At 46.3% G+C, this 27,754-nt stretch overlaps 1 protein-coding gene across 1 annotated transcript in view; it reads left to right on the top strand.

The window, feature by feature from the left end:
- The first annotated feature begins 9,514 nt into the window (after positions 1 to 9,514).
- The window catches only part of Heg1 (heart development protein with EGF like domains 1), a 76,819-nt gene continuing 58,579 nt past the window's right edge, over positions 9,515 to 27,754 (top strand). Inside the window, exon 1 of the mRNA XM_074073343.1 lies at positions 9,515 to 9,800. Within this exon, the coding sequence (XP_073929444.1) occupies positions 9,515 to 9,800 (286 nt within the window). The remainder of the gene's footprint in view (positions 9,801 to 27,754) is intronic.

Raw genomic sequence — 27,754 nt, 5'->3', positions numbered from 1 at the left:
CCTCTGCCCTACCTTCTAAGCCACCCCAATATTCAGAACCTCCTCATGGATATTTCCCCTTTCAACAGGCAGTGGTAGGAAGAGGGTAAGTCTTTTTCCCCTTCCAGTTATCAGATCTAAGGGAGATTTAAAAAGATCTGGATAGCTATACTGATGCTCTAGACCAATCCAAGCCTTTATCTCTGCAATCCAAACCTTTGGATTGGCATGGAAGGATATTATGCTTCTTCTAGACCAGACTCTTTCCTCATTAGAAAAGCAACAGGTCCTGGCCCAGGCCACTCAGGTTGAGATGATTTCCATCTATAATGAGCCCCAATACCTGTGGAACCTGGACATGAAAAGAGCCTACCTAACCCAGAGTTAAAACGTCCATCACCTGAGCAGCGAGCTATTGGTTTTGGGGCTCCACTGCACTGCTCTAGCTGTAACCTTTCCTTTCTCTCTAATAAATCCTACTTCATATACCAGCTTTGGCTCACAAGTCAATCAGCTGCCTCATGAGCCAGTTCTCTAGCCTGTGAAGGCAAGGACCCTCGACACTGGCCCCCAACACTTCAAATTGGCACGTAACACTTCCAGTTCCAGATCCTTTCCTTACAACGGGGCACAAGGATGGGTCTAAGGGTGGGTCCAGTGCTGGCCTCTGTAGTTCTGTGGCTACATCCCTACCCTCAAGCGACCTGGGTCTGCTCCTGAGCTCCCTCACAGCTCAGTCAGTGGGGATTTCTGTTGCTCATGGAGACAAGGAGCCCCAGTATGAGCCAAGGCTTTTTGGAAGGGGCAAAAGGTGCCAGGGGAGCCAGGTGTGGGGTGTACACTTGTAATCCCAAGAGGCTGTCAGGAGGCAGGGCATAAGCATCATGAGTTCTAGGGCAGAAGCATCATGAGTTCAAGGCCAGCCTGGGTTCCACAGGAAGACCCCTGTCTGGAAAAAAAAAAAAAAGCTACTGGTCACATGCTTATATGAAATACAGACCTTTGGAGATGAGGCATTTTGAGACATTTTTCTTTTATCCATAAGAGAAATAACAATACCTTAATTTTTGCATGCCAATTTTTTTGCATCCATCATCTCATTTGATTGTCATAGGTAACCCATGACATAATAACAACTACCAGCAGTAGGTGTTACTGTTCAGATAAGAAAATTGAGGCTCCTGAGGTTATCTGATAGACTCAGAATTATAGCTAGAGAACAGAGAAGACAGGACAAGGACTCCTGTGTTCTCTCTCCTACTCCACAGTCCTATTTTGTAAATATCCCATTTTACTACCTCCATCTCTTTCCTGATTATAATGGTAATACATGCCATCAGAAAACATGTACAGGAATGTTAATAGCTGCACAGAAAGTATCCCACTATCCATTAACAATAGAAGGAAAATACATTGTGAGCTATCCCTTCCCTGTGGCTACCATCTAGCGAGGAGGATGAAGAGGCTATAACTACACATTAGTGTAGCTCACTGTCAGAGTGGTGAGCAAGAGAAGCTAGACATAAAGGAGCCTATATGACAGCACCCCATTTATATAAAACACAAAATCAGGTGTTTTGTATTTTATCAAAAAAAATATTAGTCCTTGCCAGGTGCCTGTGGCTCATGCCTATAATCCTAGCTACTTAGGAGGCTGAGATCAGGAGGATCAGGTTTGAGACCAGTCTGGGGAAATAGTTCACAAGACCTTATCTTCAAAAATACCCAGAACAAAACGGACTGGAGGTATGGTTCAAGCAGTAGAGCACCTGTTCTGCAAGCTTGAGCCCTGAGTTTAAACCCCAGTCCCATCAATAATAACAGTAATAATAATAATGATAATAGTCCATGCTAAAAGCAGTTGGGGTGGTGGTGACAGTATCGGAGAGAATGACTGGCAGGGAGCTTGAGCATCTTTCACTCTGAAATGTGGCTGCACCATGTGCTCAAGGAGTGAGATGCTTGGAGCACTGCACGGCACCTTAACAGCACACTACATGTACACTTTTTTCTAAGGATGTCGTACATTAATACAAAGCTTTAAATAGTTACACATGCTCTTGTAAGAAATTCAGACAACACAGAAAAGTATACATCTTCAACCAATTTTAAAAATTAAAACCAGAGACCGTGAAAGTACATTCCAAAAACTTAAGAAAAACTAAATTTAGTTGTGTGTCAACAGTCAATTAAAGAGAGAAAACAAAAAAGGGAAGGAGCAAAATATGTGGGGTGGGTTGATTGGAAGAAAGGAGGAAAAGAGACTAATGAGGAGGTAGAGGAGAGACAAGTGTGGTGGTGCACAGTGGCACAAGTGAGACTTGAAGGAGAGACTGAGACACACAGAAACCAGCCTATGGACAAGGGACCTGCGAATACAGTGCTCCACCAAGAAGCCACCAAAATAGGGATCCAGCAGGGTGCAGGGGGGATGGAAACCTCCAGGCTCACAGAGCAAGCTGGGTAGGGAGGAGTGGCATGGGGGAGGTGGCTGGGGGGAACTGTGAGCATGTTGCACTGATTGCTAAGCTGGATTGGGTAAGTGGGAGAAGGTGGCTCTTGCTGAGTGTCAGGGAGCTCTGCAGTGCATGGGAAGATTGCATTCCTGGTGACTCCATCTCCTGGGAAGTGCTTAGCACTCCAGGCCCTGCGCTGCAGCAGGAACTTTACCTCTGGGCTCTGTTCTTCCCTGGGGCCCTGGCCACTCTGCCCAGTGTTGAGGCATCCCAGGAATTTCCCTGCCTGCTCTAGAGAGGATGTTTCATGCTGGAAGGTTCTGCAAAATATGAAGGCTTTATCAGAATCCTGTTGCCTCAGAGAATGTTCCTGGCTCCTTAGCGTTTACAGCATGTAACCGATTTTATCGGAGGAATGTTGTTTGGAATGGATGGGTCCTCTCCGGTGTGCAGACAAGAAACGGAAGGTCATTTAAGGACCCACCCCAAGCTGTGTAAGTTGGAGCTCAAGGCTGCTATACATGAGGCTTGGGAGCTGGGCCAAGCTATGAGCAACCCTTCCTCTCTGGAGAAGGTCCCAGCCAGTTTCCAGAGGGACTGTGGTGTTTACATTTCTTACCTTGGCCCTGCAGAGCAATTGCCCAGAGCCCATTCCGCCTACAGCATCACTAGAAGGAAGGGTCCTAGGCCTGGGCCCCAGCAAGCAGCCCAACTTGGCCTAGACAACAGCAGATCATTCCTGACATTCCAGCGGGGACAGTGAGGCTTCTCCTGGGGGAATTAAAAATAAGGAGGTGGGTTTATTCCTTTAGTTCTTTGATCAAAATCCCAAGGCCCTCTGCTTCCTGGAGCTCTGAGCAAAACAGCACAGATGTAGCCTGTGTTCCATGGGGACGTGGAATTCTGTCTCTTCTACTGCAACCCTGTCATAGTCAGGACAGCTCTGCAGCTGGCCAGCAGTGGTTCTTGTAACTCGGGTTAGAGAAATGCTCTGAATGTGATGCAGAGACTGTCTGGAATGGAAAGGGAGGAGGAGATGAGAGATATCAGAAGTCTTGCATCCTGGTGGGCGGGAAATGTCCCTGTGGTGGGGAGAGCTGAGGTGCTATTGCTCAGCAGAGGAGCAGGTCTGGAACTTCTAAGGCTACTGAACACTCTCTTACACTGGCTCCTGATCACCACTCTCAATGTGCCCACGACAAGGTCTAGGTCACATCTCTACAACCACTTCTGAACTTCTCCATTGTAGTGGACAGAATTATAGCTCTAGAAAACTTATGTTCAAGTTCTAACCCCTGCTATCTGTGAATATGATCTTATTTGAAGATAAGGCCTTCGTAGTTAAAAATGACACCATACTGAGAGAGAAAGAGAGAGAGAGAGAGAAGGTAACCACATCATGATAGAAGCAGACACTACAAGCCAGGAAGAGGCAAGAAGGATTCTCTCCTTTAGCCTTCAGAGGGGGCATGGCTCTGCTGACCCTTGATTTCAGAATCCTGCCTTCCAGAGCTATGAGAGGATAGATTTCTGTTGTAAGCCACTGCGTTTGTAGTACCTTGCTATGGCAGTTGTAAAAAATTAACACACTTATGTTCCTCAAAATTTCAAATCCTTGGGGCCCCCCCTTTCAGTCCCTTCATGCTCAGACAATAGCCTCATTTCCTGCTTAACAAAGAAAATGGAAGGCCTCAGACAGAAATCCAGACTCTTTCTGCCCCTCAGAAAACTTACCCTGTCACCACATTTTTACTCTCTTAGACTTAATTTCCAAGTCAACACTTTCCATGTCCTATTTCTCTTCTGAAAACAAGAAGCACTCCCTTACTCCCAATTCCCATAGCTACTGTCCTAACTCACTATGCCTCTGCAAACCCAACTCTCTTGAAAAGTTCCCTCTACTAGATGGGATTTGTCACCTCTCCCTTCTTCCATGCTTCCCATGTGACTTCTGTTCCAGTCACTCAACAGAAACTGCTCTTGTTAGGGTCACTGGTCACTAATGTTGCCAAACCAATGCATATTTTCAGTCTTCATCTTACTTGGCCTTCAGCAGTGGTCTGCGCTGTTGACCACGCCCTCCTTCCCTTTGCTCTGGTAACACATCCTCCCCCTGGCTCTCCTCTCCATTTCCATGGCTCCTTTCCAGGCTCCTTTCTGACTCAGCCTCCTCTCCCTAGTGTGTCATGTCAGGTTCTCCAGGGCTCATTTTCAAGTCTCTTCTCTGACTACAGGACTCCTTTCCCTAAGTGATCTCATCTCCTTGTACTTGGATCTAGACCTCAAACTTGGACCTCTTCTCTCAGCTCCATATCTGTAGACCCAAATGCATACTTGATGTTGCCACTGAGATGTCTCAAAGTAATCCCAAACCCAAGACCAAAACCAAGTCAGTAATGTTGACCTCAAAGACCTAGTTCTCATATACTGTTTCCACTCCTTGTGAATGGTAGCACCACCCATCCAGTCACACAAGTCAGAACCTCAGGAAATATTAACCCCTCTCTCCCTCCTTCTCCTCCACATCCATTAACGTATTGTGTGGGTTTTTCCTCCCCCAATTTCTCAAGTCCATAGCCTCCTCTGAATTCCCTGCCATCACCCTTGTCCAAGAACTGTCATTTTTCACTTGGACTCCAAGAGTTCAAGCAGCAGCTCTTGTTTCTTTCTGAATTGTTCCTCTTATCACAGTTAGAACATTGATTTCCAATTGCTTGTTCCTCTTCCTCTCACCACCATTCTGACTTAAAGTCTTACAATATCTTCCCTTAACTTATAAAATAAAGCAAAAACATTTAAAATGGGCTGCTAGGATCTGCCTGGGCTAAGTGCTATCGAAATCTCCAATGTCACCTACTTCCCTGCTCCAGTGACATTGTCTTTCCTCTAGTCCTTTACATTTGTCCCAGTCCCTCTGCCTCCAGTCTTTGCACATACTCTCTCCACCCTCCTCACCTGGCTAACAGCCTGTACAGCTTTCAGACTGTGGCCCAATCCTACACCTCTTGAGTTTTCTCCTTCCACAATGCTCTTTTAATGGCTATTTGTCTCCTCCAATCCTTTAAGCTCTATGAGATCATAGACTCACCCTGTACCCAGCACAGTGCCAGGCACAGTATAGTCTCAGAGGGAATATTTATTGAATGACTAAATAAAAGAAAGAAGGTACTGTGTTGGAATTCAAGGATACAAAGATGAATACGCACAGAACTTCCCAGAAACAGCTAATAGATTGGGAGCGGGAGAGAAAAGCAGATGAGAGGATGAGTAAAAGACTCAGCAGCTAGCAGGCTGATGAGCACACCGCAGAGGAGCCAGTTAGGCTCCTCAGAGATGGTCTTCCCTTAGTCCAGCTCACCTGTCCCCAGGTGAAGTTTAATCCAGGTGCCTGTTGACTGATCTGTCAGCCCTCTGGGACTTGTAGTCACCAGAGACCTGGATGTCTCTGAGATGTTCTCCCATGCAATTGCCACGGTATCCTAGCCATGGCAATGCCACCCTGCACTGCCACAATCCTGCCAGGGCACAGTTTGGGACCTGTTCAAAATGCAGTGTTATAAAAGGCTCTGACTGCACTAAGAGCGCCATGCACAGCACTGTAGTCAGAAGAGCTCCTGGTGCCTTTTGGGCAGTGACCTCGTGATATTCTCAGACCAACCCTGGAAGGCAGCAAAGGGTAATGATTTTCCCCCTGACTGAGCAATTGAGGACACCGAGGTCAATAGAGAACACTTGACTTGGCTGAGGGAAAACAGCTTAGGGACAGAATCTGGAGAAAATCCAGGGTCCTCTCTGCTGGGTCTTCCAGGCAGAGCAATGGCAGAGGAGGGTTCCCCAAACTGAGGGCTGCTGCAGCAGTGAGCCACACTGCTTGTTCTTTTTTGGTGCAGAAGGACATCTCATCCCCTCAGATGGTCCCTGAAATATCATCTTATATAAATCAGGAAACTGAGGCCAGAGAGATGAATTTCCTTTCTGCCCCCTTTCCCTTCCCTGTCCTCTTGTTATCAAGCGGTAAAGTAGAAATTGTTAGCTGTTCACCCAAATCTCTTCACCTCTTCTTAGCCGATGTGGCTAGGCTACATTTCCCAGCCTCCTCTGCAGTTCGGTGAGCCATATTACCATGTTGTCTCCCATGAAATATAGGAGGATGTAAGACCCCTCCTTACATCTCCATATTCCTGTCACCTCTGTTTGACTGGAATGCCAATTCCCAGAGCACCTTTGGAAGTCACACATCATGAATGGCAGAGTCACTATACTGCATATCCCTAAAAGACTGCATAAAGAAGGGCTGCCTGACTGACTGGAACCTCATTGTGCAAGGCTGTCAAGTGAACAAGAATGCAACATTATGTTGTTAAGCCGCTGCATTTGGGGGTCCTATTTGTTACTGCAGCCTAGTTTAAGCCTAATCTAATATAAGTAGAGGCAAGAAAGCCCCTGCGAAAGCTCTGGTTCAATGCAGTGTAGTTGGATGAGACACTGGAGACACTGGACTCCTGCTGATGTCACTGTCAACCACTTTGAAGTCAATCTCTGCAGCGATGAAGAATGCCTGACTCAGCCCTAGAATTTGATCTGAGCTGCCTTCCTTCCTGTTTCATTCTAGGTCAACAGACTCCCAGAGCTGGAATGGATCTCAGGGGTTATCTGGCTCCAGAGACCTCTCCTAAGCCATCTGAGATGATCAGGAATCTTATCTGGATTTTCACATCCCTGGGAAATACTACAATTGTCCTTAGATACCTGCTTCATACTTCCTTGCTTCTGTGCAAGTCGAGGAAACTGAGGCCTGGATCACAATTAAACAAGTGTCAGAGAAAGAAGCAAAAATATTAAGACCAAGCTGACTACTCTCCACAGTTCTATCCTGCCTCCAACTCCCTTGCATATTGCTCTTGCTCTGTCCTAGGAGATGAAAAAATTGCTGGGACCACCTCCACTGTGATCAGTCTTTGCAGATTCTCCCTATCTCCCCTCCTAACACACTGGTTAAAGCCACCCCAGCTGGCGATAACCCTGAATTTGTTCATTGGGCTTAGAAGGCAGGGAGAAGATTACAGAGAGAGACTGTGGTGCTTAAAGGGGAGGGGCAGGTGGCAGGTGCATGTTTGCCCCTTGGGGCCCTGTCAGGAAATGCAAGATTATCTACAGGATCGCTGAATCCAAAGCAGCAGCCTGGAAGGGCCATGAAACCCTTCAGCCTTCCTGGTTGCCTGGGAAGGCAACTAGTGCCATGGGAAGTGTGCTCTGTGGGAGGGAGAGAACAACAGTGGCCAGAACCTCTGAATACAGTGTATCAGCCTGTTGGAGCTTGTCTGGTTGGATCTGGGCAGCTGTGCTGTCCTGCCTGCTCATAAGGGAGCAGTGTCCAGAGAAGCTGAGCTGAGGCCATGAGAGCAAATCAAGTTACTTATTGCTTGGAACTTTCTTGGAGAGATCTGGAAATTCCACATGAGACCTTGAAAGTTGGGTTTGTTTTTGGTTCTTTAAAAACAAATATCTACTCCTTACTCCCTCATTTAAGGTGAGCTTCCTTTATGTTGTCTGCCAAATGACTCACTTGTACCGAGTTGCCAGAAAGTTGGCCCAAGCCTGTCTGCAGCTGCTATGCACACCGTGATCGGTCCATTCCCCTGGGTGGGTCATTGAGGTTGGGAGAAAGAGAAAAACACAGGAGCAGAGAAGTGGCAGGGAGAGGCCTGCCTGAATGTGTAATCCATTCTCAGGTTTTTATGAATATGTGGTAGTCAGACAGAGGAACTCAAAATACTTGACAAGGTCCCCAAGAAGCTGCCGTATTCAGTTCATTGTCTGAAGTGTTGCAAACTCTGACTTAGGAGACAAGAATGAATGATGTCACATAGTCATTCACAGATAAGTCACTTAATTTTTAGGTCTAGTTTTAGAATCTTGAGTAAGATATTTTCCCATTTTTGAGCCCCACTTGTTTCACGTACAAACAAAGAGTTTGCAGTGCTAAAATTTAGACATCTTACTGTTTATTTACTGGGAGGGGAGACAATATGGATGCACATGGAACTTTATTTGCCAAGAAAATTTGTTTACACTAAACCTTTGAACCTCTCCCCTGAAGCTTTCTTTTAAAATTCAGTGATATCTGTACATCGTTTTAATTTGCAAATCTGCAGCTCTTTTCCTGATTATAAATTTGCCCTAGCGGAGCCTGAATTCACAGTTTTCTTTTCCCCGTGGCCTGTTTGGGTGTCCTGATGGTGACATCTCTGCAGAACTCTGGTATGAGCCAAAGACAATGGATGAGAAGGGAATCCAGGCTTGGGAGGACAGGGGAATATGCAGATTCCTGCCTTAGCCAGAGGGTGAGGTGTCAGACTTGGCAAGAGCAAGTTCAGCTCCAGCCCTGGGGACCTGGAGAAGGGGCAATGGTGGTGTTGGGGTCCTCTTCAAATCCTCAAGGGTAGTGACAGCGCAGAATAGGGAGCAGAGCCAAGACTTCACTTCTGTCTTCTATCAAAGCACTCGGTACAATCTAATTAGTGCCAATCACAGTACTAGGACCTGCTTTTCACAGACCTAAAGGTCTGTGAAGGAGCGGGGAAAGTGGCTCCGGACTCCCAAGCCTCGTTTTTTTTGCCCCCCTCGAACTTTTCTGCAAAAGGCAAAGCGATGCGCTGGGACGTGTGCGTGTGACAAAAGTTGCTCCAGGGCTCACAGGACCTCGCCCCGCGGATCCTGGCCGGGCTGCTGTCCCGGGCCGGTCCCCGCCCCCTTCCTGCCCTCTCCCCGCCCCCGGGCCGGCCGCGCGGGGCCGGTGATGTCAACCGAGGAGGAGCCGCCCGCCCCGCGACCCGCCCGGACTAATTAGCATGAGGCGGCGCCGCGGGCCGCCTCCGCCCCGCCTGCCCGGCCCCCGGCCGCCCTCCCGCGGCTCCCACAACTTTTGAGGCGGGGAGCGCGCTCGCTCGCAACCTCACTTCCCTCGCTCGCTCGTCCGCTCCTCGCCCGGCCCGGCCCGGCCCGGCCCGGCGCCGCTGCCCTCGCGCCCGCGGCCGCCCCGCGCGCTGGGCATGTGAGCGCGGGTGGGCGCTGCCACCATGGCCTCGCCGCGCGCCTCGCGGTGGCCGCCGCCGCTCTTGCTGCTGCTGCTGTTGCTGCCACTGCTGCTGCTGCCCGCCGCCCCCGGGACGCGGGGCCAGCCGCCCGCCCCGGCCCGCCGTGCGCCCCTCTCCAGCGCGGGGCCCGAGCGCGGCCCGCAGCGCGAGCCGCCGCCCTGGGAGCGACGCGGGCCCGCGACCCCCAGTCCCAGCCACACGGTTTCCCGGCCGGGCGCCGCGACACGGCGGGGACGCTCCAGCCGGGCCCCCCGAGGCGGGAGCGCGGGTGAGTGAGAGCCGGGAGCCGGCGTCCAGCGAGCCTCGCTCGGCTGGGGGCGTGGGCGCGCCCCGGGGCTGCACGCCCGGCCCTAGGCCCCTGGCCGCTGCTCGACCCCGGCCCGGGGCTCCGCTTACCTGGCGCGCGTGGGACTCCGAGGGCGGGCTGGGAGGGAGCGATGCCTTCCCTGGCCGCTGGTCCGGGAGGTGTAATCACCGGTTCTCACTCACACACACACACACACACACACACACACACACACACACACACACACACACACGAAACGCAAGAAAACTTAGCGTTCCCACAGGGTCCCCACATCCTTCCTTCCCCCTTTAAAAAAAAAAAAAGAGAGAGAGAAAGACCTCCCAAAGTGCCTCTCCCACCTGGGGGTGGTAACTTCTGGCCCATCTTTTCCCCTGGTCTCTCCAGATACAGAGCCAGACTTTCTAGGGCAAATAACGGATTTTGAAAGGGCTCTGACATCTAGGATGTTTTAAAGGACAAAGGATGTAGTTTGAAACAAACCCATGTACTGATTAAACTCTAAAAGCAGAGGAACTTGGGGGCGGGGGCTGCAAGTTTGAACCCCTGCAAGGCAAAAGCTGACCCAGGATGGTCCCGATACTTTCCTCTGCTCCTTGCTTTCCCAGAAAGCAAGCTGCTGCCCCCCGCCCCCCTCCCCATCCCCGACTGTCCCAGACAGAGAAGGACCTGATCTCCCTGCCGTCTTTGTGTACACCTTTTTTTCTGGTCTGGAAGAAAATGCCAAAGCCTGGGTGGAATTCTAACAATACCATTATAACCTTGAGAATGTCCTCTTTTTTTTTTTTTATCTCAGTTTCTCCATCTGTAATATGGAAGTAATGACCATTCCTCCTAGCCTCCCAGTGAGGATTTGACAAAATGAAAGTAAAAATATTGTAAAGTGCTTTGAACAACGTTAGCAACATGACGGTGTAGCCTTTGCCTTTCCCACGGGAGATACACTTTCAGGGTGCACTGGAGAGACTCCGCTGTTGCTACACTGATCGTTGATTTTTAGTTTGGGATGAAGGTTGCTATGATTTCTTCTGCCCAATTTTTAATACCTTTAGGTTTCTCATGTTTCACAAACTTGTCAGTGTATCAGTTAGCTTGCTTTTTCCAGCCTAGAATTAAATAAGAAAAGTCCCCCCCATACCATATTCATCAGTGTTCCCATCATTGCAAATTGCCTTGTCCTTGTGAATTTCTAAGTCACTGGCCTAAGAGAAAGGGAAGAACAGTAAGGAAAGGAGAGGAGAAAAATGGAAAACCCTACAGAGATGCAGGTTGGGTTGACCCTGAATTTAGATCACTTAGAACCTTGTTTCCTTCAGTTCCAGGGGAAGGAATTAAGCACCTAAAAGAACATTTCCTGACTTTCTCCAAGTAGAAAGAAAGGCAGTTTGTGAATTTTTCTAGATAGTAGAGTGCAGGGAATTAAGCTCGCTTAAGAGGGCACACTCAGGAACAAAGGCAGGTGTCTCGGGCTGATTCTCAGGCCTTCTTAGCCTAGGAGCCCATCTTGTTAGGGCATAGGTGGGAGGGAGGCTGGCTGGAGGAGGCTGGCACTGGAGTCTCCTTCCTCCTAAGGCTGGGAGTCCCCATGGATCATAGGGAGGTGGGAATTGCAGAGAAAGGGACTGGGCTAGGGGAACTAAGATAAGAATCGGAGTCTTAAGTCACCCACACTTTCCTTGTGACTATGTCAGGTAACACTACTGGTCTTAGCCCTGCAACTTCCCAATTTGATTGATATGTGGAGGTGAGCATGATGGAGGTTTCAGGTACATGAGTCCCAGACCCAGTTTGGAGGAGCTGGGTAGCCCAAACTTTCTTTTACCTTAGGTGATCTCTCTGATCTCCTAGTGTCCGGGAAAGACCCCTAAGGAGTGTCTGCCCTTCTGGTGATCTAAAGAGAGGCAGGGATGTTTGAAAGGTGAGAATAGATGAGATCACTTACCTGTTGAAATTGTTAGAAGCTATTAATATGGGTGAGCATCCAGGCATGACCTGAGCTTGTTTTCTGGTAGTGGCTCAAACAATGTCACTTGGGTGGGGGGAAGAAACAAACAAGGTGACTTCAATGAGTATGAGTTTTCTGATAACCTCTGAGGATTTTCTTGGCTTATTTTATTTGGCATCACTAGATTTGAGCACTTATTTCACAAGGCAGCAAAGTCTAAAGCTGAAAGGGCCACTGTGTCCTGTGTGGACGCCTGCCCTCTCCAGCACCCTGACAGATGGTCATCCAGGCTCTGCGTCCTTGTGTTTGTGCCCGAGGAGGTGGGTACTCCTGATGGTAGCAAGCCTTATGTCTTACAAATAATGTACTTCATATGAAAGTTGGAGAAACTGCCCCTAGCCCCTTCTGGCCTGTGAGGAAACTGGTTGGTACCTGGCCCTTGTGGCTTGGGCTTCCAAACACGCATGTCAGCAGCAGGGACCAGAAATGCCCTTTTCTTCCTGGTGAGCTGTTTCTAGTCCTTCTCCTCCTGGCAGAATTTAAGATTCTCTTGTCATGTGATGGTGTTTGCATTTCATATGTGGTTTGTTTGCCTGTATTACACTGCAAGTCCCAGAGGAGCAGCCTGTTTATTTAGCCACTGTTAGGCTCTTGTGCCCACCTGCCACCCTGCTAGCCATTCAGCTGCTAGTAATTGCTGGAGTTTCAGTCTTCTATTCAGGGCTTCTGAGCCACAGATCTAAGTTGAGGACTAAGTTTATTCACCTTGAGTTTTCCATGCTTTAATTGTGAAATCTGCAGATGGTGGCAGGAATGGGAAAAAGGCTGAAATCATAATGAAAATCTATGCAGAAGGAAAGAACTTTCCCACCCCAAGGGGAAATGACGCTGAGTAGCTGAGTAGCCAGACCAAGGAATAATAATCTTAGAAAAATGTGGCTCCCTAGAGTAAAGGAAGCGCTTTGAGCCCAGGGCCTTCTGAGCTGTTAAATAGCTGTTGCCTGAATCGCTCTAACTTTGTAAGCCAACTTCGTCATTTAGCTTGGCTATGGCCAGCACCATTACAAGGTGCAGTGAAGGCCGGGCTGGGCAAGAGGCAGGCCCTTTGGGGAGTGACTTTCCCCCAGGAATGTGGCCCCATCCTGGCTGAGGTTTGTGTGTGGGTTCCCTGGAAGCCTGCTTGCTTCAATGGAGGGTGCCAATGGGAGAGGAACTCTCTGTAGGGCGTGTGTATTTAAAAGCCACATCCTTTTAACCTTGCAAGAACCCATTTATTGCTTCCTTGGCCTGTTTGTGAATGCCAAGCTGAGATTTTCTGCCCATGAGCTGACTGACAGGCAGAGGGACACTAGATGATGCTTAGTGCCAGCCGGGCAGTTGCTGCCTCCTAGTCCTGGAGAACCCTCTGGAGCCTTTGCCTTTCCTGTGATCCCTCTGCTTTCCAGCAGCCCTGCCCAGCTGGCTGAGAAAGTGTACTGGAGTTGACTTGTCCTTGTCCAGAGACACTCAACAATGAAAGCAAAGAACAGATGGCTACTTACTGCCTTCTTCAGCTGCTTCCCACTGTCCCTGGTGTTCCTCCTGCGTGAATAGGAGGGAAGGAGACTAAGAACCTTTGTGTGGTCACCACTCTCACATTCTGTACCCTATTTCACCCTCAAAACCACCTGCCAGCGTATTGTTTCCCTCTTACAGTTGTGGAAAATTAAGCCTGGCACAGTTAGGTCACACAGGAAATGGAAGAGACAGGTTTAAAACAGATTTTGACCAAATCCATTTACTTCATTCCACAATATCATGAAGTCTCAGTTTTCTTATCTGTAAAATGGGGCATCAGTTCTAGATCTCTAGGATCCTCTCCATCTCATCATTCTTCTTCCTTCTTCCCACAGTCCCTTGCTCTTGCCTTTTGGTACAGATTGTGGACCACGATTGGGAGGAGGTGGCAATGGTAATGCAGACAATCTGCATAGGAAAGATCAAAAAAAATTTTTTTTTGGAAATAGCCCAAGAAAAGTATCTGAAGTCTTTAGTACATGTATAAAATGGTATTTTATACAGATGATACTGTGACTTGTGCTCTAGTTATATGTCAGTCCACAGGTTATTGATGCCAGAGGTTATTATCAACATTATCGACCTAAATGAAGTGAGTTTTTTTGTTTTTGTTTTTGGGTTTTTTTTGGCAGTACTGGGGTTTGAACTAAAGACTTCATGCTTGCTAGGCAAGCACCCTACTACTTAAGCTATACCCCTAGCCCTTTCTGCTTTAGCTTTTTTTTTTTTTTTTTTTTCCCAGATAGGGTCTCACATTTTTTGCCTGGGCTGGCCTCCAATCATTATCCCTGTAGCTCTACCTACCAAGTAACTGGGATTATGGGTGTGACCCACCACGCCTGTCAGTGAAATTATTGACTTTCTTACCCAACCCTCTCGGGAATGTAGAGTGATGGCTGTCATTGTTAGTTGTTATGAATACCTATTCAGTGGGAAGAGAGGTTTACAGCAGGTGCTATAAAAGCACTTTCTTTTTAATGTTAATGCCCTCTGGTACCCACTCACCATTCATCTTACAAAGGCAGGAACTAAGATGTTCTTTTTCCTCTTCTTTTGTTGGAGTGTGGCATATGTCTCCATCTGCATCCCATTTGATTGATTTATAAATCAGGAAATGTTTACTAAGGCCTTACTGTGTGTGAAGAGCTGTGCCTGGTGACATGTAGGTTGTACACACAACTACAATGCCCCTGGGGGACATCTTGTTAAATAACACTTAACATCAAAGTTGCAAACAGCAAAGTACTGATGCATTAGTGATTCCTAACCAAAGAAAGCTCACAAGAAGATCATGCAGAGGTGAAGGCTGCAGAGGCTGGAGAGTCCAGTGAGACTTCGTAGGGAAGGAAGGAGTTGATTTAGTTTAGGCAGTTGACCAGGATGTGGGTAGACAGAGAGGTGGGGAGGTTTCTGGCATCAGCAGAATCCAAAATGTTGAAAAGCTCAAGATTTTTTGCTTAGGGGTGATGGACAGTCAGGAAAACTGTGGAGGAGAGGGACACCTTGGATGGCAGTCATTAAGGACAAGCCTGGAGAGGGAACTAGGGCCCATAATGGAGGGCCTTAGAGCCCTGTTGGTGTTTGTTTCATCCCGTTCACAGTGAGGAGCCCCAGCCCTGATGGCCTTGGAAGAGAGAGCAGTATAGTTTGTATTGCTTGTGTTCATTTGTGCTTGGTCCTGGGGCTTCAAGAATGAAGCACAGACTGGTCTGCCTTACTCCAGTCCAGTAGTTATTCAGGAGTGAGTAGAATGCTCACAGGCACTATATCCATGCCTTGGGAAGAAAAGGCTGAAAACAGGGCATCAACTGGAATGGGATGGTGCAAGGTAGGAGGATCTGGGAGGACCACCATGTGGGGAATGTAGAAGAGTTGCCCTGCTTCCTCTTTAAGGCTGCTTCCCCCTTAGCTTTTCATTGTAAAGACTGTAGCAGGTCCCCGTGGAGGAATTCTGCTGACCATTGAGAGTGTGGAACTGAACTAGAGAGAGGCCAGAGCTAGATTCAGGCTGGAAGGGCAGAAGTCAAAGTCACAGGGGAAGAGGAACCTGGCTCTTCCTGGGAGCAGAACATGTAGTGTAGACAGCAGGAAGAAGAGGTCCCAGCCAGGCGACAGCTTGGCGTGGAGGCGCAATGGGAGGTGGGACAGTTTGGAGGCTGGCTGTGGATTGGCAGAGCATTTGAATCCAATGCACAGTTTACCATGAAATCCAGTGGTCTGTTAACTTTCCTTTGAAAGTAACTTAATGTGTTTCTGCGTGTATTTGTCCTTTCCTCCTGGTACCATTCAAGTTAAAAGGAATAGGGAAAATGGATGTGGTGGTGCACACCCGTAATCCTAGCTACTCAGGAGGCTGAGGCAGGAGGATCACAAGCTCAAGGCCAGCCTGGGCTGTCTCAATTTAAAAAATGTGTGTGCGTGTGCGGGGGGGGGGGGGGGGAGGGGACAGGGAGATCGGGGAGAATGAGGTCACTGGATTTGATTCTGAGCTTATCAGTGGGGATTGTCAAGAGTAAGATGAAGCCTGTTTGCAGTATGAAAAGCACAGACCCACAGCAGATGTTGGCCTCCCTGTGGCAAAGTTTGACAGTGAAATAAAAAAGGAAAATCAGAGAGAATCATATCCTTGATTCTCACCCCAAACCTGCTGTCAGTTTACAACTCTTCTTATGTCAGGAATTGGCAGTATCACCCTCCCACTCAAACCAGAAGCCTAGAGGTCACCCTCTCTCCGCTCCTTTTCTTATTCTCCAAATCCTAGGGGTGGGAATGTGTGGAATTCTGGTTGATTCTGTTTCCAAAATACATCACGAACCTACTCTCACTGCTCTTTTCTGTTCTCCCTCCTCCACTCTTGCTCTCTCTGATCAGTGCAGCCACAGTGATCTTCTTAAGATGTAATTCAGGTCACCTCATTCTCATGTTTAAACCTTCTAAGAGCTTTGCATTGGACTTGGAGTAAAAACTAAATCCTCTTACTGGAGTACAAGGTCTTCAGGGTCTGGCCCTGACACCTCTGTAGAGTCTTGCCCTGTTCCCCACTTGATACCCACACCAGGCAGTTTTGTTGTTAGTCTGATTTTGAACTATGTAGGCTGGCCTTGAACTTGCGATTCTTGTGCCTCAGCCTCCCAAATACTAGAATTACAGACGTACCCCACCATACCTGGCAGAATTTTTCGTATATGACCAAACTCATCCTGTCTTGGAGGCTTGGCTTATAGCAGAGAGTCCCAGGCAGAGAGAAAAGCCAGAGCAGATGCATAATGTAGGACCTAGCTTGTCTCAGGGCTGGAAGGCAGGCAGGCCATGTGGGCTGGATCACCAAGGGCCATGAGAACTGGGGTGGGCGTAGAGTGGGGGTGGGGGTGGTCAGATTTTCTAAGTGTGAGGGAGGGTACTGCGTCAGGCCCTTACTACCACTTTAGTAAGCCTCTGGTTATGAGATCCCTTAAGGAAGTGGAAGACTTGTCTGCTAGATCTACAGAGGCTGCTAAAAATGGACATGTTCCTTTGGCTTCATGTTTTAGCTCTGGGTTATTTGAACTTCATAGTCTTATACTTTCCTGTCATATAGGCCCAGATGGCATGGCAGATAGGCAACACCTGGGGTTGCTGGGGGAGAAAGATGAGAGAGACTCTGACGTTCTTGGAGACTGTAACAGAACCCCCATCTCTCTGTGTGAGGAAGGAGCTGGGCTGTTGGAGGCAAAGAGGTAGATTTGATAAGCTGATAAGTTTCTCCTCAATGTCTCTGGTACGTTGGGAGATGAAGGCCAAGCAGGAAAATGGGGAAAGAGGAGGCTAAAGCCAAGCTCTCCAGGTGGCACTGCCACCTGCTGTCCTTGGAACTGAAGCAGTTAGACTGGAAGGAGTAGCGAAAATGCAGGAGAGAGATGTCTGGTTATAATTTGGAGGGGTGTGCCTTGTGTGAAGCCATGACTAGCGATTGTCACATTAGGCCAACATTGAAAACCACTCTGTTGTGGGAGAAAATATTTGCCAACTATACATCAGACAAAGGACTGATAACCAGAATATATAGGGAACTTAAAAAACTAAATTCTCCCAAAACTAATGAACCAATAAAGAAATGGGCAAGTGAACTAAACAGAACTTTCTCAAAAGAAGAAATTCAAATGGCCAGAAAACACATGAAAAAATGCTCACCATCTCTAGCAATAAAGGAAATGCAAATAAAAACCACGCTAAGATTCCACCTCACCCCTGTTAGAATAGCCATCATCAGCAACACCACCAACAACAGGTGTTGGCAAGGATGCGGGGAAAAAGGAACCCTCTTACACTGTTGGTGGGAATGTAGACTAGTACAACCACTCTGGAAAAACATTTGGAGGCTACTTAAAAAGCTAGATATCGATCTACCATTTGATCCAGTAATACCACTCTTGGGGATATACCCAAAAGACTGTTACTCCAGAGGCACCTGCACACCCATGTTTATTGCGGCACTATTCACAATAGCCAAGTTAGGGAAACAGCCAAGATGCCCCAGCACTGACGAATGGATTAAGAAAATGTGGTATCTATACACAATGGAATTTTATGCAGCCATGAAGAAGAACAAAATGTTATCATTCGCTGGTAAATGGATGGAATTGGAGAACATCATTCTGAGTGAGGTTAGCCTGGCCCAAAAGACCAAAAATCGTATGTTCTCTCTCATATGTGGACATTAGATCAAGGGTAAACACAACAAGGGGATTGGACTATGAGCACATGATAAAAGCGAGAGCACACAAGGAAGAGGTGAGGATAGGTAAGACACCTAAAAAACTAGCTAGCATTTGTTGCCCTTAACGCAGAGAAACTAAAGCAGATACCTTAAAAGCAACTGAGGCCAATAGGAAAAGGGGAACAGGTACTAGAGAAAAGGTTAGTTCAAGAAGAATTAACCTAGAAGGTAACACCCATGCACAGGAAATCAATGTGAGTCAATGCCCTGTATAGCTATCCTTCTCTCAACCAGCAAAAACCCTTGTTCTTTCCTGTTATTGCTTATACTCTCTCTACAACAAAATTAGAAATAAGGGCAAAATAGTTTCTGCTGGGTATTGGGGGGGGAGAGGGAGGGGGCGGAGTGGGTGGTAAGGGAGGGGGTGGGGGCAGGGGGGAGAAATGAACCAAGCCTTGTATGCACATATGAATAAAAGAAAAATGAAAAAAAAAAAAACCTAAGTGCAATGGCCTGTGCCTATGATCATCTAAGACCAGGTGAACATATATGAAGCAATTAGGGTTAATTAAAAACAATATGTGAGTTGTGACTTCACAATAATGAGCCTTTGAAAATCAATCACACATGGCCCTCTGGCTAGTCAGTATTCTCTCTTAGATCAGAATTTTTGGGGATTCCTGGTGTATACTTCAAAAGTGTTTGAATGAGTTGGGAGCCACCTTCAGAGGCTGGGTCAGTGCCCCACAAACCACTCACTGATGTGAGTGACTACTCTTGCAGTTGACTACTTCTGAATAGAAAATGGATTGCCTGTCTCCATCTTCTGCATCATTTGTTAGATTGGGCTTTGAGTTTTTGTCTCTTTCCAAAATAGTCCAATTCTATTATCAGAAGGTGAAGATTTGTTATTATTCAGGAAACTCAAGAGAATATTCTGTAGGTTCTTTTGAAAATTAGCAAATTTTTAAAAATAGTTTCAGCAATAGCAGCATTATTGGAATAAGTATTGTCCCATGGGACCTCTTTGAAGAGAACCATACTCACTCGGATAGGTGAATTCTTGTGATTTGTTAGGAATTATTTATAGTTAGTCATTCCTTGTGGAAATGGAGTACCGCTGTTAGTGGCTGCTGGCAGAGTTAGGGCAGAGAGATGCCAGTGGGGCCTCAGGAACTCTGGTACAAGTCAAGGACTTTTGGTCTTAAACCCCTACCACTTTCTAGATATGTGTCATGGACAGCTCCTAGTGTCTACAGCTCTTAATATTTCTTCATGCTAATAATGGGGATAATAATGTCTGTCTTTTCCTTAACAAGACTTTTGAGGAGGAACAAATATGACTGTGAAAGCACTTGTAGACATAGCAAGTGATTTTAGTCATAACATAGTGAGCTAACTATGACCTTGAGCAAGTCCTTTACTCTGTACCTGCTTCCATATCTGTCAGATGGAGATAACAGAATGAGTTCTGCTGACTTCACCTTGTAGTTGTATGGATAAAATGAATTAATCCTCATGGTTATGCTTTGTAAACATACATAATGCTGTATCGTGTTAGTCAGTAATGCCTTCTGGGAGCACATCAGACGTTATCATTAGGTGAAGCAGTGCTTCATGAAGATGACGGGGAACAACAGTGAGTAGAAAATTGGAGATGGAGAAAGGGAAGACATTTCTAGGAAATCTCAGTGGTCCTTTTCAGTCCTCCAGTTCTTTGTCCTGTCTCTGGTTGCTATGACTAACCCTTCCCATCTCTTCTGTCCCTCCAAGTGAGATGTTATTAACCATTCTGCCCTTGGCCATCTATCTCCAGCTCAGTTCAACCATCATTTGTGAAGCAAGAGACATAGAAATGCAATCAGATAAGTCAGAGTTGTCTAACAAGATAAAACAAGAGTCTTGAGGGAGAACCTTGTCTCTTCAGACTTCTCAGAAGTAGTGATCTCTGAGCTGATTCTAAGAAACCAGAAGGCCAAGGGGGAGGGAGCAAGATGTTCTTGGCAGGGAAGACTGCAGGACAAAGGCATGGAGAGAAGACAGTGGCTTTAGCTGTTTTCTCTGAAAATTACTTTTGTCCCCATCAGCAATCCAGTTCTATTCCTTCAGCTGTCTGTTGTTAGACATTCACACATTTTTGGTGCTTCCTTTTAAACCAACAGACAACAGTTTTAGATGTAAACACATCACACTTTCCTCCTGGCAAACCTGCCTTCCCTTTCCTTGTTCATGGCCTATTTATCTTCCATTCACTGTTCACACCTCCTTTGTCTCTTGCCTTCTCTTACTCATATGTACAGTAGTCACCACTGACTTCCTCCCCCCTTCTTCCTGTTCTCTTTTTCTCTCTTCCTTCTACATCCCACCAGAACACTGAGCTCTAGTTGGCAGTGTAGGTTAATAGGATGACGAGATATAATATTCCTGTTTGCGCCACGAACCTGAAATTTGGGTCGAAGTGGGGTTTTTTTGTTTTGTTTTGTTTTGTTTTCTGGTACTGGGGCTTGAACTCAGGTCCTATACCTTGAGCCACTTCACCTGCCCTTTTTTGTAATGGATTTTCTTTGAGATAGGATCTCATGAACTATTTGCCAGGGCTAGCTTCAAACTGTGGTCTCTGCCTCCTGAGTAGCTAGGATTACAGGTGTGAGCCACTGGCATCTGGCTTGGATCGAAGTGTTCTTAGCAAGTCTTTGGAGCCCACCTGGAGGAAGCCTGGCTCTGGCCTTTCTTTCACTTTCAGTACAAGTTAGTGTTCCTCTGTAGCTATCTTAGCTTTACTATTTCATTCTTATCTTTCATTCTTTCTCTGTTTCTGTATGTCTCTTCTCCTCTTCCTCTTTTTTTTTTTTTTTTTTTCCAGTACTGGAGATGTTGCCAGGGCCTCCCTGTTCCCAGGGCTTGACCACCAAGGTACATTTCTTTTATTTGGATTTTTTTTAAGTTGGATTTTCTTTGGAATCAGACAGATGTAGGTTCAGGTCCAGTTTTACTCTTTCCTATGTAACCTTGGGTAATTACTTACTGAAACTACATCTCAGTTTCCTTACCAGAAAAGCAGGGATATAATAAAACTATCTTGTAGGGCTGTCATGAAGATGAACTGAGATAAGCTATATGAAATGCTGGCATGCCTATGGAGCAAATGCTGCATAGATTGTCATAATTATATTATATTTATGTAATTATTATTATCATTACCCTGCTATGTTGTAGCTTTTCTTTTTAATTCTCTACCTTTATTTCTCTCTCCCTCTGTAGGTTTCTCCCTGTTGTTTTATTTCTCTTTTCAGCCTTACAGTCTTCCATTTTACCTTTTCTTAATAGGCTAAGGTATACAACTGATTTTTTAAAAGAATATATTGGTTATATTTGAATGGAGTGTCAGTTTTCCTAATCTAAATTTTTAAAAAGCATCTTAGTAAGCGTTTCATTTTCCCTTGTAGCTAGATTTGATTTATTCACCCCCTGAACTTCAGGGTGAGCTCCACTCAGGGACACCAGTGACCAGGCCCTCTTCCATCTCCAGCCCTGGCCTCAGAGTTCTTTGGGCTAAACCCACTCCACTGCCTCCATTTTCAAACAGTTCTAACATTCTAGACAAATTGTATTTCTATGATTTTCTTCGAGTCCTGGGCCACTTCAGAGGTCTGTAGAATAAATTAACTGCAGAACTTATAAAAGCTGCCAGTGCTGTGGAGATGTTTAAAGTCCAGGACCCTCCCATCCATTCCACGACTCACACCCTCACAGGCCATTTCTTCCTGTCCCTCCTCAGTGCCTCTTCTCCCCCTCTTCCTCCTCGGAACCAGGATGTTTTTCCTTGCCTTTTTTATTGTTTCACTAACCTGGCAGGTCTCCTTTGGTGGAGCCCTCCACCGGCTTCCTCTCTGGGTGTGAGCGAGAGTTACAATGACAATACAGGAGCCTGGGAGGCCTGCTTCCCTTGCCTGGGCCTCCTCTACCTTCCAGCCAGGCCTGGAGCCCGGGCCCCTAGCCTTAGAGCCTCTTCTTCAGTCACTCTGTTGGGTGTTTACTTTTCAAAGAATGAGAAGGGCAAAGAAAATGCAGGCAGCCAGGTAAGTACCTAGAAACAAGGTAGACCACCTGGCTGAGGAAAATGTTTTGTGTTCACTTATTTAACTGAGTGGGAATCTTCTGACCTCTGACTCTGAGGCTTTTTCTCAAGGCCTTTAAAAAAAACCCAAAAAACCCTATGGAATTGTTTTTAAAGCAAAGAGCTCAAGGTCCTTCATCTTTCCCTCCTGCCTGGATAGTGTCCCCGAGACCACCTCAGGACCAGTTCTGGTTTTGGAAGGCTGACCTCAGGATCTAGGTCAGCCCTTGCCCTGGTCTTGCTGGGCTCAGTCCTGCAGATCTGTTTCTCTTGAGGGGAGATGCGGGGGAGAAGGTGCTCCATTGAACAAAAGCCAGCTTCCTCACAAAGAGGGAAGTTGGTATGCTTTGTAAAATTTGCGCTGTTCATCACTCGAAGCTGTCCCAAGAGAAAACTTTTGAAAAATTTGATCCCTGGACCTCAAGTCCGAATACTTCATAATGTGTATGATTTTTCTTTGGGCTGCTCCTTTTAGGGTAAGAACAAGGAAGGAAACGAAACTTCCCGAGAGCCCTGGACTGTCCAGATTGAGGCTGAGTCTTTTGTTCACACAAACTCATTTGGCTCCTAAATGTCCTCCACCCAAAATCATTACATCCGCAGCAACATTTCAGAACCCATCCCAGTGTGGCTGAGTGAATAGGCGGCTGCCTTTCTGGCGAGTGTTACAACTACCTTCCCCCAATGCCCCTTATGTTCCTGCTTGCCCCAGAATGTCCCACCACTGGCCATCTGGCCAGAAACCCCCCTCACTTGGAGGGTTCCTGAATGCGGGGGTGGAAGGCTAGAAGGGAGGGTAGGTTCCTAGTCCCAGCCTTGTGCCTTGCAGATTCCCAGGACACAGCCTCTCTGGGCTGCTTCTCACACGCAGAGGGATCATAGGGATTTATTTACACAGTTCAGCTCCCTTGGAAGCAGAAAGGACCTTGAGGTGGGTTCCACAATTTGAGTCATCCTTGTAGCCCTCACACTGTCTTGCATATGACTGGTGTTTAGTAAATGAATGTATTTTTTTATTGTGGCTAAATATACATAACACAAAATTTACCATTTTTACCGTTTTTAAGTCTTCTGTGCCATTGAGTACAGTCACAGTGTACATCACTGTTCGTTACCAGAAATTCTTCATCATCCTAAATAGAAGCTCTCTAAGTAGTAAGTCCTTGTTCCTTCCTGTCCCCAGCCCCTGGTAACCTTTGTTCTACTTTCTGACTCTGTGAATTTCCTATTCTGGGTACTTCATATAAGTGGAATCATACGACATTTGTCCTTTTGCATCTGGCTTATTTCACTTATGTTTTCAGAGTTCCACTGTGATGGGAGCCTGTTAGAATTTTACTTCTAAGGCTATTAAAAAAACTATAAAAAGTATATGTATTATTTGTATGTATATACATTGGCTGCATATACATATATTGTTAATCCATTTATCCACTGATGAACAGTTGGATTACTTTCAACTTTTGACTTTTGTGAATTATGCTGCTGTGAGTGTGGGTACACAGTATCTGTTTGGGTCTCTGCTTTCAGATGCAGGGGATTGCTGGATCATATAATAACTATGTTTATATTTTTGAGGTACTACCATGCTGTTTCCTAAATTGACTGCCCCATTTTACAATCCCATCAGCAATGCATGAGGGCTTTAGTTTCTCCACATCCTGCCAACCCTTGGTGTCTTCTTCATTCTTTCTTGATATTAGCCATCCTAATAATGTGAAAGTAAACATTTTTTAAATTTGTAAATACCACTCACTGGCTATGTTGTGGATATGGAATTGTTACTCCCCCTCTTGGACCACAGTCCTGTCATCTGAGGGTCAGACTAATTGGCTGCTATGGTCTCTAAGGGTGGTAGTCACCTTTGGATAGGGGTGGGGGGCCAACAAGAGAACCCAGCCAACATTGGCCAGAATGAATGGTGCAAAGCAGCATGGGGGCAAGCTAGTGAAGCACACCACACACAATGAATTATTTTGGGAAGAGCTGGCTGAGGTGCTCTCTTCTCAGCCCCCACTGATTTTCATCTGAGTGTGGTTAATTGGGAAAGACACTGGAAGTAAAGTGCTGGGCTCAAGTCTCTGCTCTGCCACCTGTTTTCTGGGTTAACCTGGGCAGGGGACTTCAGCCTTATATTTGGTAAAATAGGGCAAAAATTACCCTCATGCCTGCCACTCACAATGTCAGGATCTGAAAGGATAATTTAGGCTCCATAGATTATCCTGTAAAAAGCCCTTTGCAGATCAGAAAATGTGTGGGATTTCTTACTTGGATCTCTGAGAACAGAATTATAATTTCATTCTCCTGGAAAGTACCTATAGAAACCTTCTGCTCCTCTTTAGCCTATAGCTACCCATTACACTAAAAGGGAACCACAAAGGGAGGTGGCTAAAAATCTCCTTGTGTAAGCAACTGAATTTTAGGAAAACCTTTAAAAATTACAAAGAAGCCCATTCGTGGGTATAAGGACTCATTGCAGGAATCTCTAACAATGTAGTTACAAGCCACCAACCTCAAAGCTCTAAGAGGGTTATTCAAGTTCAGGATCCTAGGAAAGCTCCAACGGGAGGCAGGACTGGGAAATTCCACAGCTGGGGATCAGTGCCATACTGTTGCAGAACTTTTTCTCATGAGTCTTAACCCTAGCAACATGACCTTCATCTATCATCTACCAAGCGACCTTGGAAAGACCTACGGACTTTCCCTGACTCATGCATGGCCAGCCTTTCTGCAGGCTTGGCATCTATGGCCTCCTCTGTTGCCTGCCTCTTTTCTGGCCCCTTTTTAAATTTATTTACTTTTTGTGGTACTGGTGTTTGAACTCAAGGCTTTATGCATGTTAGGTAGGCAGTCTACCACTTCAGCCACTTTGCCAGTCCTGGGCCCTTCTTTTAATTTCATCCTGTCCCTCCCTTATCATCTATGTCCATGTCATTGGCTCTTCCTTTCCCTCCAGATTCAAGTTTTCCCTTAAATTAGTCCTTGATCCTCTACTTTGCCACCTTCTGTCCTTCCTTCTCATCAATTCTAAACCTTTAACTGCCAACTGGGCATTTTCACTTGGAACTTATAGGAGACCCAAACTTCACATTTTCTAAACAGACTTTTCTGTTTCCCTCAATCTTGTTCTCCTTCCTGGCTCTAGTCTCTTTCTTACCATTCTTTTCAGTATGCATAAAAATCATCTCTGTCTTAGGAGCTGATTTAGAAAGTCCTGTTGCTCAGTCTTCCTGCTAATGATGTGCAGCTGTTGCCAAACCAAGGCTGTCTGATTCCTAAACCCATGTGATAGGCACCATTTCATCTTCTTGGGGAGAAACAAGGCCAGTGCAGTTGCATTTAAGCCTGAAGTTTGAAGTCCAGTGGGGCTTTTACTTGGCTCTGCGCTACTAGCCAGCACCTTGAAGCTCCTGTAATAAGCTGGAGTGTGATGAAATGAGACCTCAGTTCAGATCATGTCTGTCGCTGGAGAGTGCATGACCTGGAACAATCACTTAATCTTTCAGTTTCCCAATGCACCCTATGAGGTTAATAATCCCTACCTGTCAGGGCTGTCATAAGCATTAAATGAGATAATGCATGTGCAAACATTTAACATATGGTAAGCACTGGATAGACGTTAGTGAAATCTGAATCTAAATGAAGAGACATGAAAAAGGGCTCATTCTTCAGCTTTGTGCCCCAGAAACACAAGCTGGTGGCTGGCAGCACTTGACATTTGTCCTTCATCAGAGCTTGAAGATGAGGATGGGGTGGGGCAGGCCCTCTGGGAGGAAATTGCTTCTTCTGGTGACAGGGCACACTCCTGCTACACTCCCCCTCCACTGCTCAGAAACATTGCGAGCTGAAAACCCCAAATCACTGGGGTGGTGGGGCGGGTGGTGGCGAGGAGCTGTGCCGTAGCAGCTGCTCATTAGGAAATCCTATCCCAGACTCTGCCAGCATCCCTCATGATGCTGTCTCACAAACAGATGTTCTGGAGCATTAAGACACTATAGAAGTGGAAGTTGTCAACTTGAGGGAAAAACTTGCTTGTTAATTTAATCTCCATTCATGGTACAAGGGAACATTGTGGCCTGACATGACTGAGTGCCAAAGGAAGGATGGCATTTCCTGCTCAAAAGATACCTGAAAAACTGATATGCCAGTTTCAGTGTGTGGCTGTTTGGTGTGGCTCAGTGGCCATGGTCCATGAGTAGGGTTTTGAGTATCACCTCTGATACCTGGGGAGTTGGCCTGGGTCAGGTGACCAATACTAGCTTCCACTGAGCATCCAAGATGTCACCTTCCTGTCTTGCTCCCATCCAGCCATCCCGCTGACCTGTTCTCCACAGCTTGGGGTATCCATTCCCTCTCCTTTCCTTGTCTCCAGGGCACTCACTATGTACAGGTACTTTTCTAAGCTCTTACATGTATGTACTCAATTAGTTTTCGGAATACCCAGTGAAGAGAACCCTGTCTTACAGATGAGAAGCCAAGCCACAGAGAAATTCTATTTCTTATCTATGATCACACAACATGTAAGTGGTGGAGCCTCAGAAGTGTAACCCAGACAGTCTGATGTAACCAGTCTATGCATTACCCACTGTCTCTTTTCTTGAGAATTGAATTTCTAGATTCAGGCCTGGGACTGGAAGCAAGCTCATTTCCTTTACCCAGGGAACAAAGATTCACAAAATGTGAGTAACAACAAGCAAGTTTTTAAAGTTGCCTCCTCTGTTCCTGGGGGTAAGAAAGGACTAGACCCCAAATACAAAGGGACACCAAACTTGGTAAGTTTCTCACCAGTCCAGGCAGCTGTGGTATCCACTAACTAAAGGGCTTGAGGTCAGCAGGGCCCAGCAGTGACAGCACTGACACAGGGTGTATATTGTCTTTAGATGCTCTGGAGAGATGGTTATTAGCCTCCTCTCTTTGATCAGGCTGCCAGTTATGGCCACAACGGGTACTAACTTTGGCACAAATAAACTCATCAGCCCTTTAGCTATGGAGTCAAAAGCTACTCACATGCTTATGCATCAGAAATGTCACCAAGAGCCCCAACCCACCATACACATTTGTGAGTTTCATGAGCCAACTTTCTATTTAAGTTCTACAGACTTTACCTACTTGAGGGTCATCAATGAAAGCCCATTTCAGAGTGACTTCTTGAGGTTTCCAGACTTGGAGTCTTTTTTATATCAAGATACCAGCCATTTTCTTTTTCTTAGACACATTTAAATATAGACACATATTTAATAATTTGAGATCATATGGTACATACCATTTTGTAACTTGTGTGTGTACTTAGCAGTATAAGGTGAGTTCTGAAACTGTATCCATAACATATTTTAGTCAGCTCTTGAAAATGTTTAAGCAACTACTATTGCAAAAATTTAGGTTGTTTCCAATTTTCATTACTATAAACAAGGCTGTGATAAACTTCCTTATACTGATCACTTTGTGTACTTCCTTTACAATTTCCTTAGAATCAGTTTCTAGAAATGGGATTCCTGGGTCAAAATATATGCCTTGTTTTGTGTGTGTGGTGCTGGGGTTTGAACTCAGGGCCTCATGCTTACTAGGCAGATGCTTTACCACTGGAGCCACACCTCCAGCACCTA

The sequence above is a fragment of the Castor canadensis genome, chromosome 5 (genome assembly GCF_047511655.1).
Source record: "Castor canadensis chromosome 5, mCasCan1.hap1v2, whole genome shotgun sequence".
NCBI classification, from domain to species: Eukaryota; Metazoa; Chordata; class Mammalia; order Rodentia; family Castoridae; genus Castor; species Castor canadensis.
The sequence above is the reverse complement of the archived record's forward strand: the minus strand, read 5'-3'. Positions and strand labels throughout refer to the sequence as shown.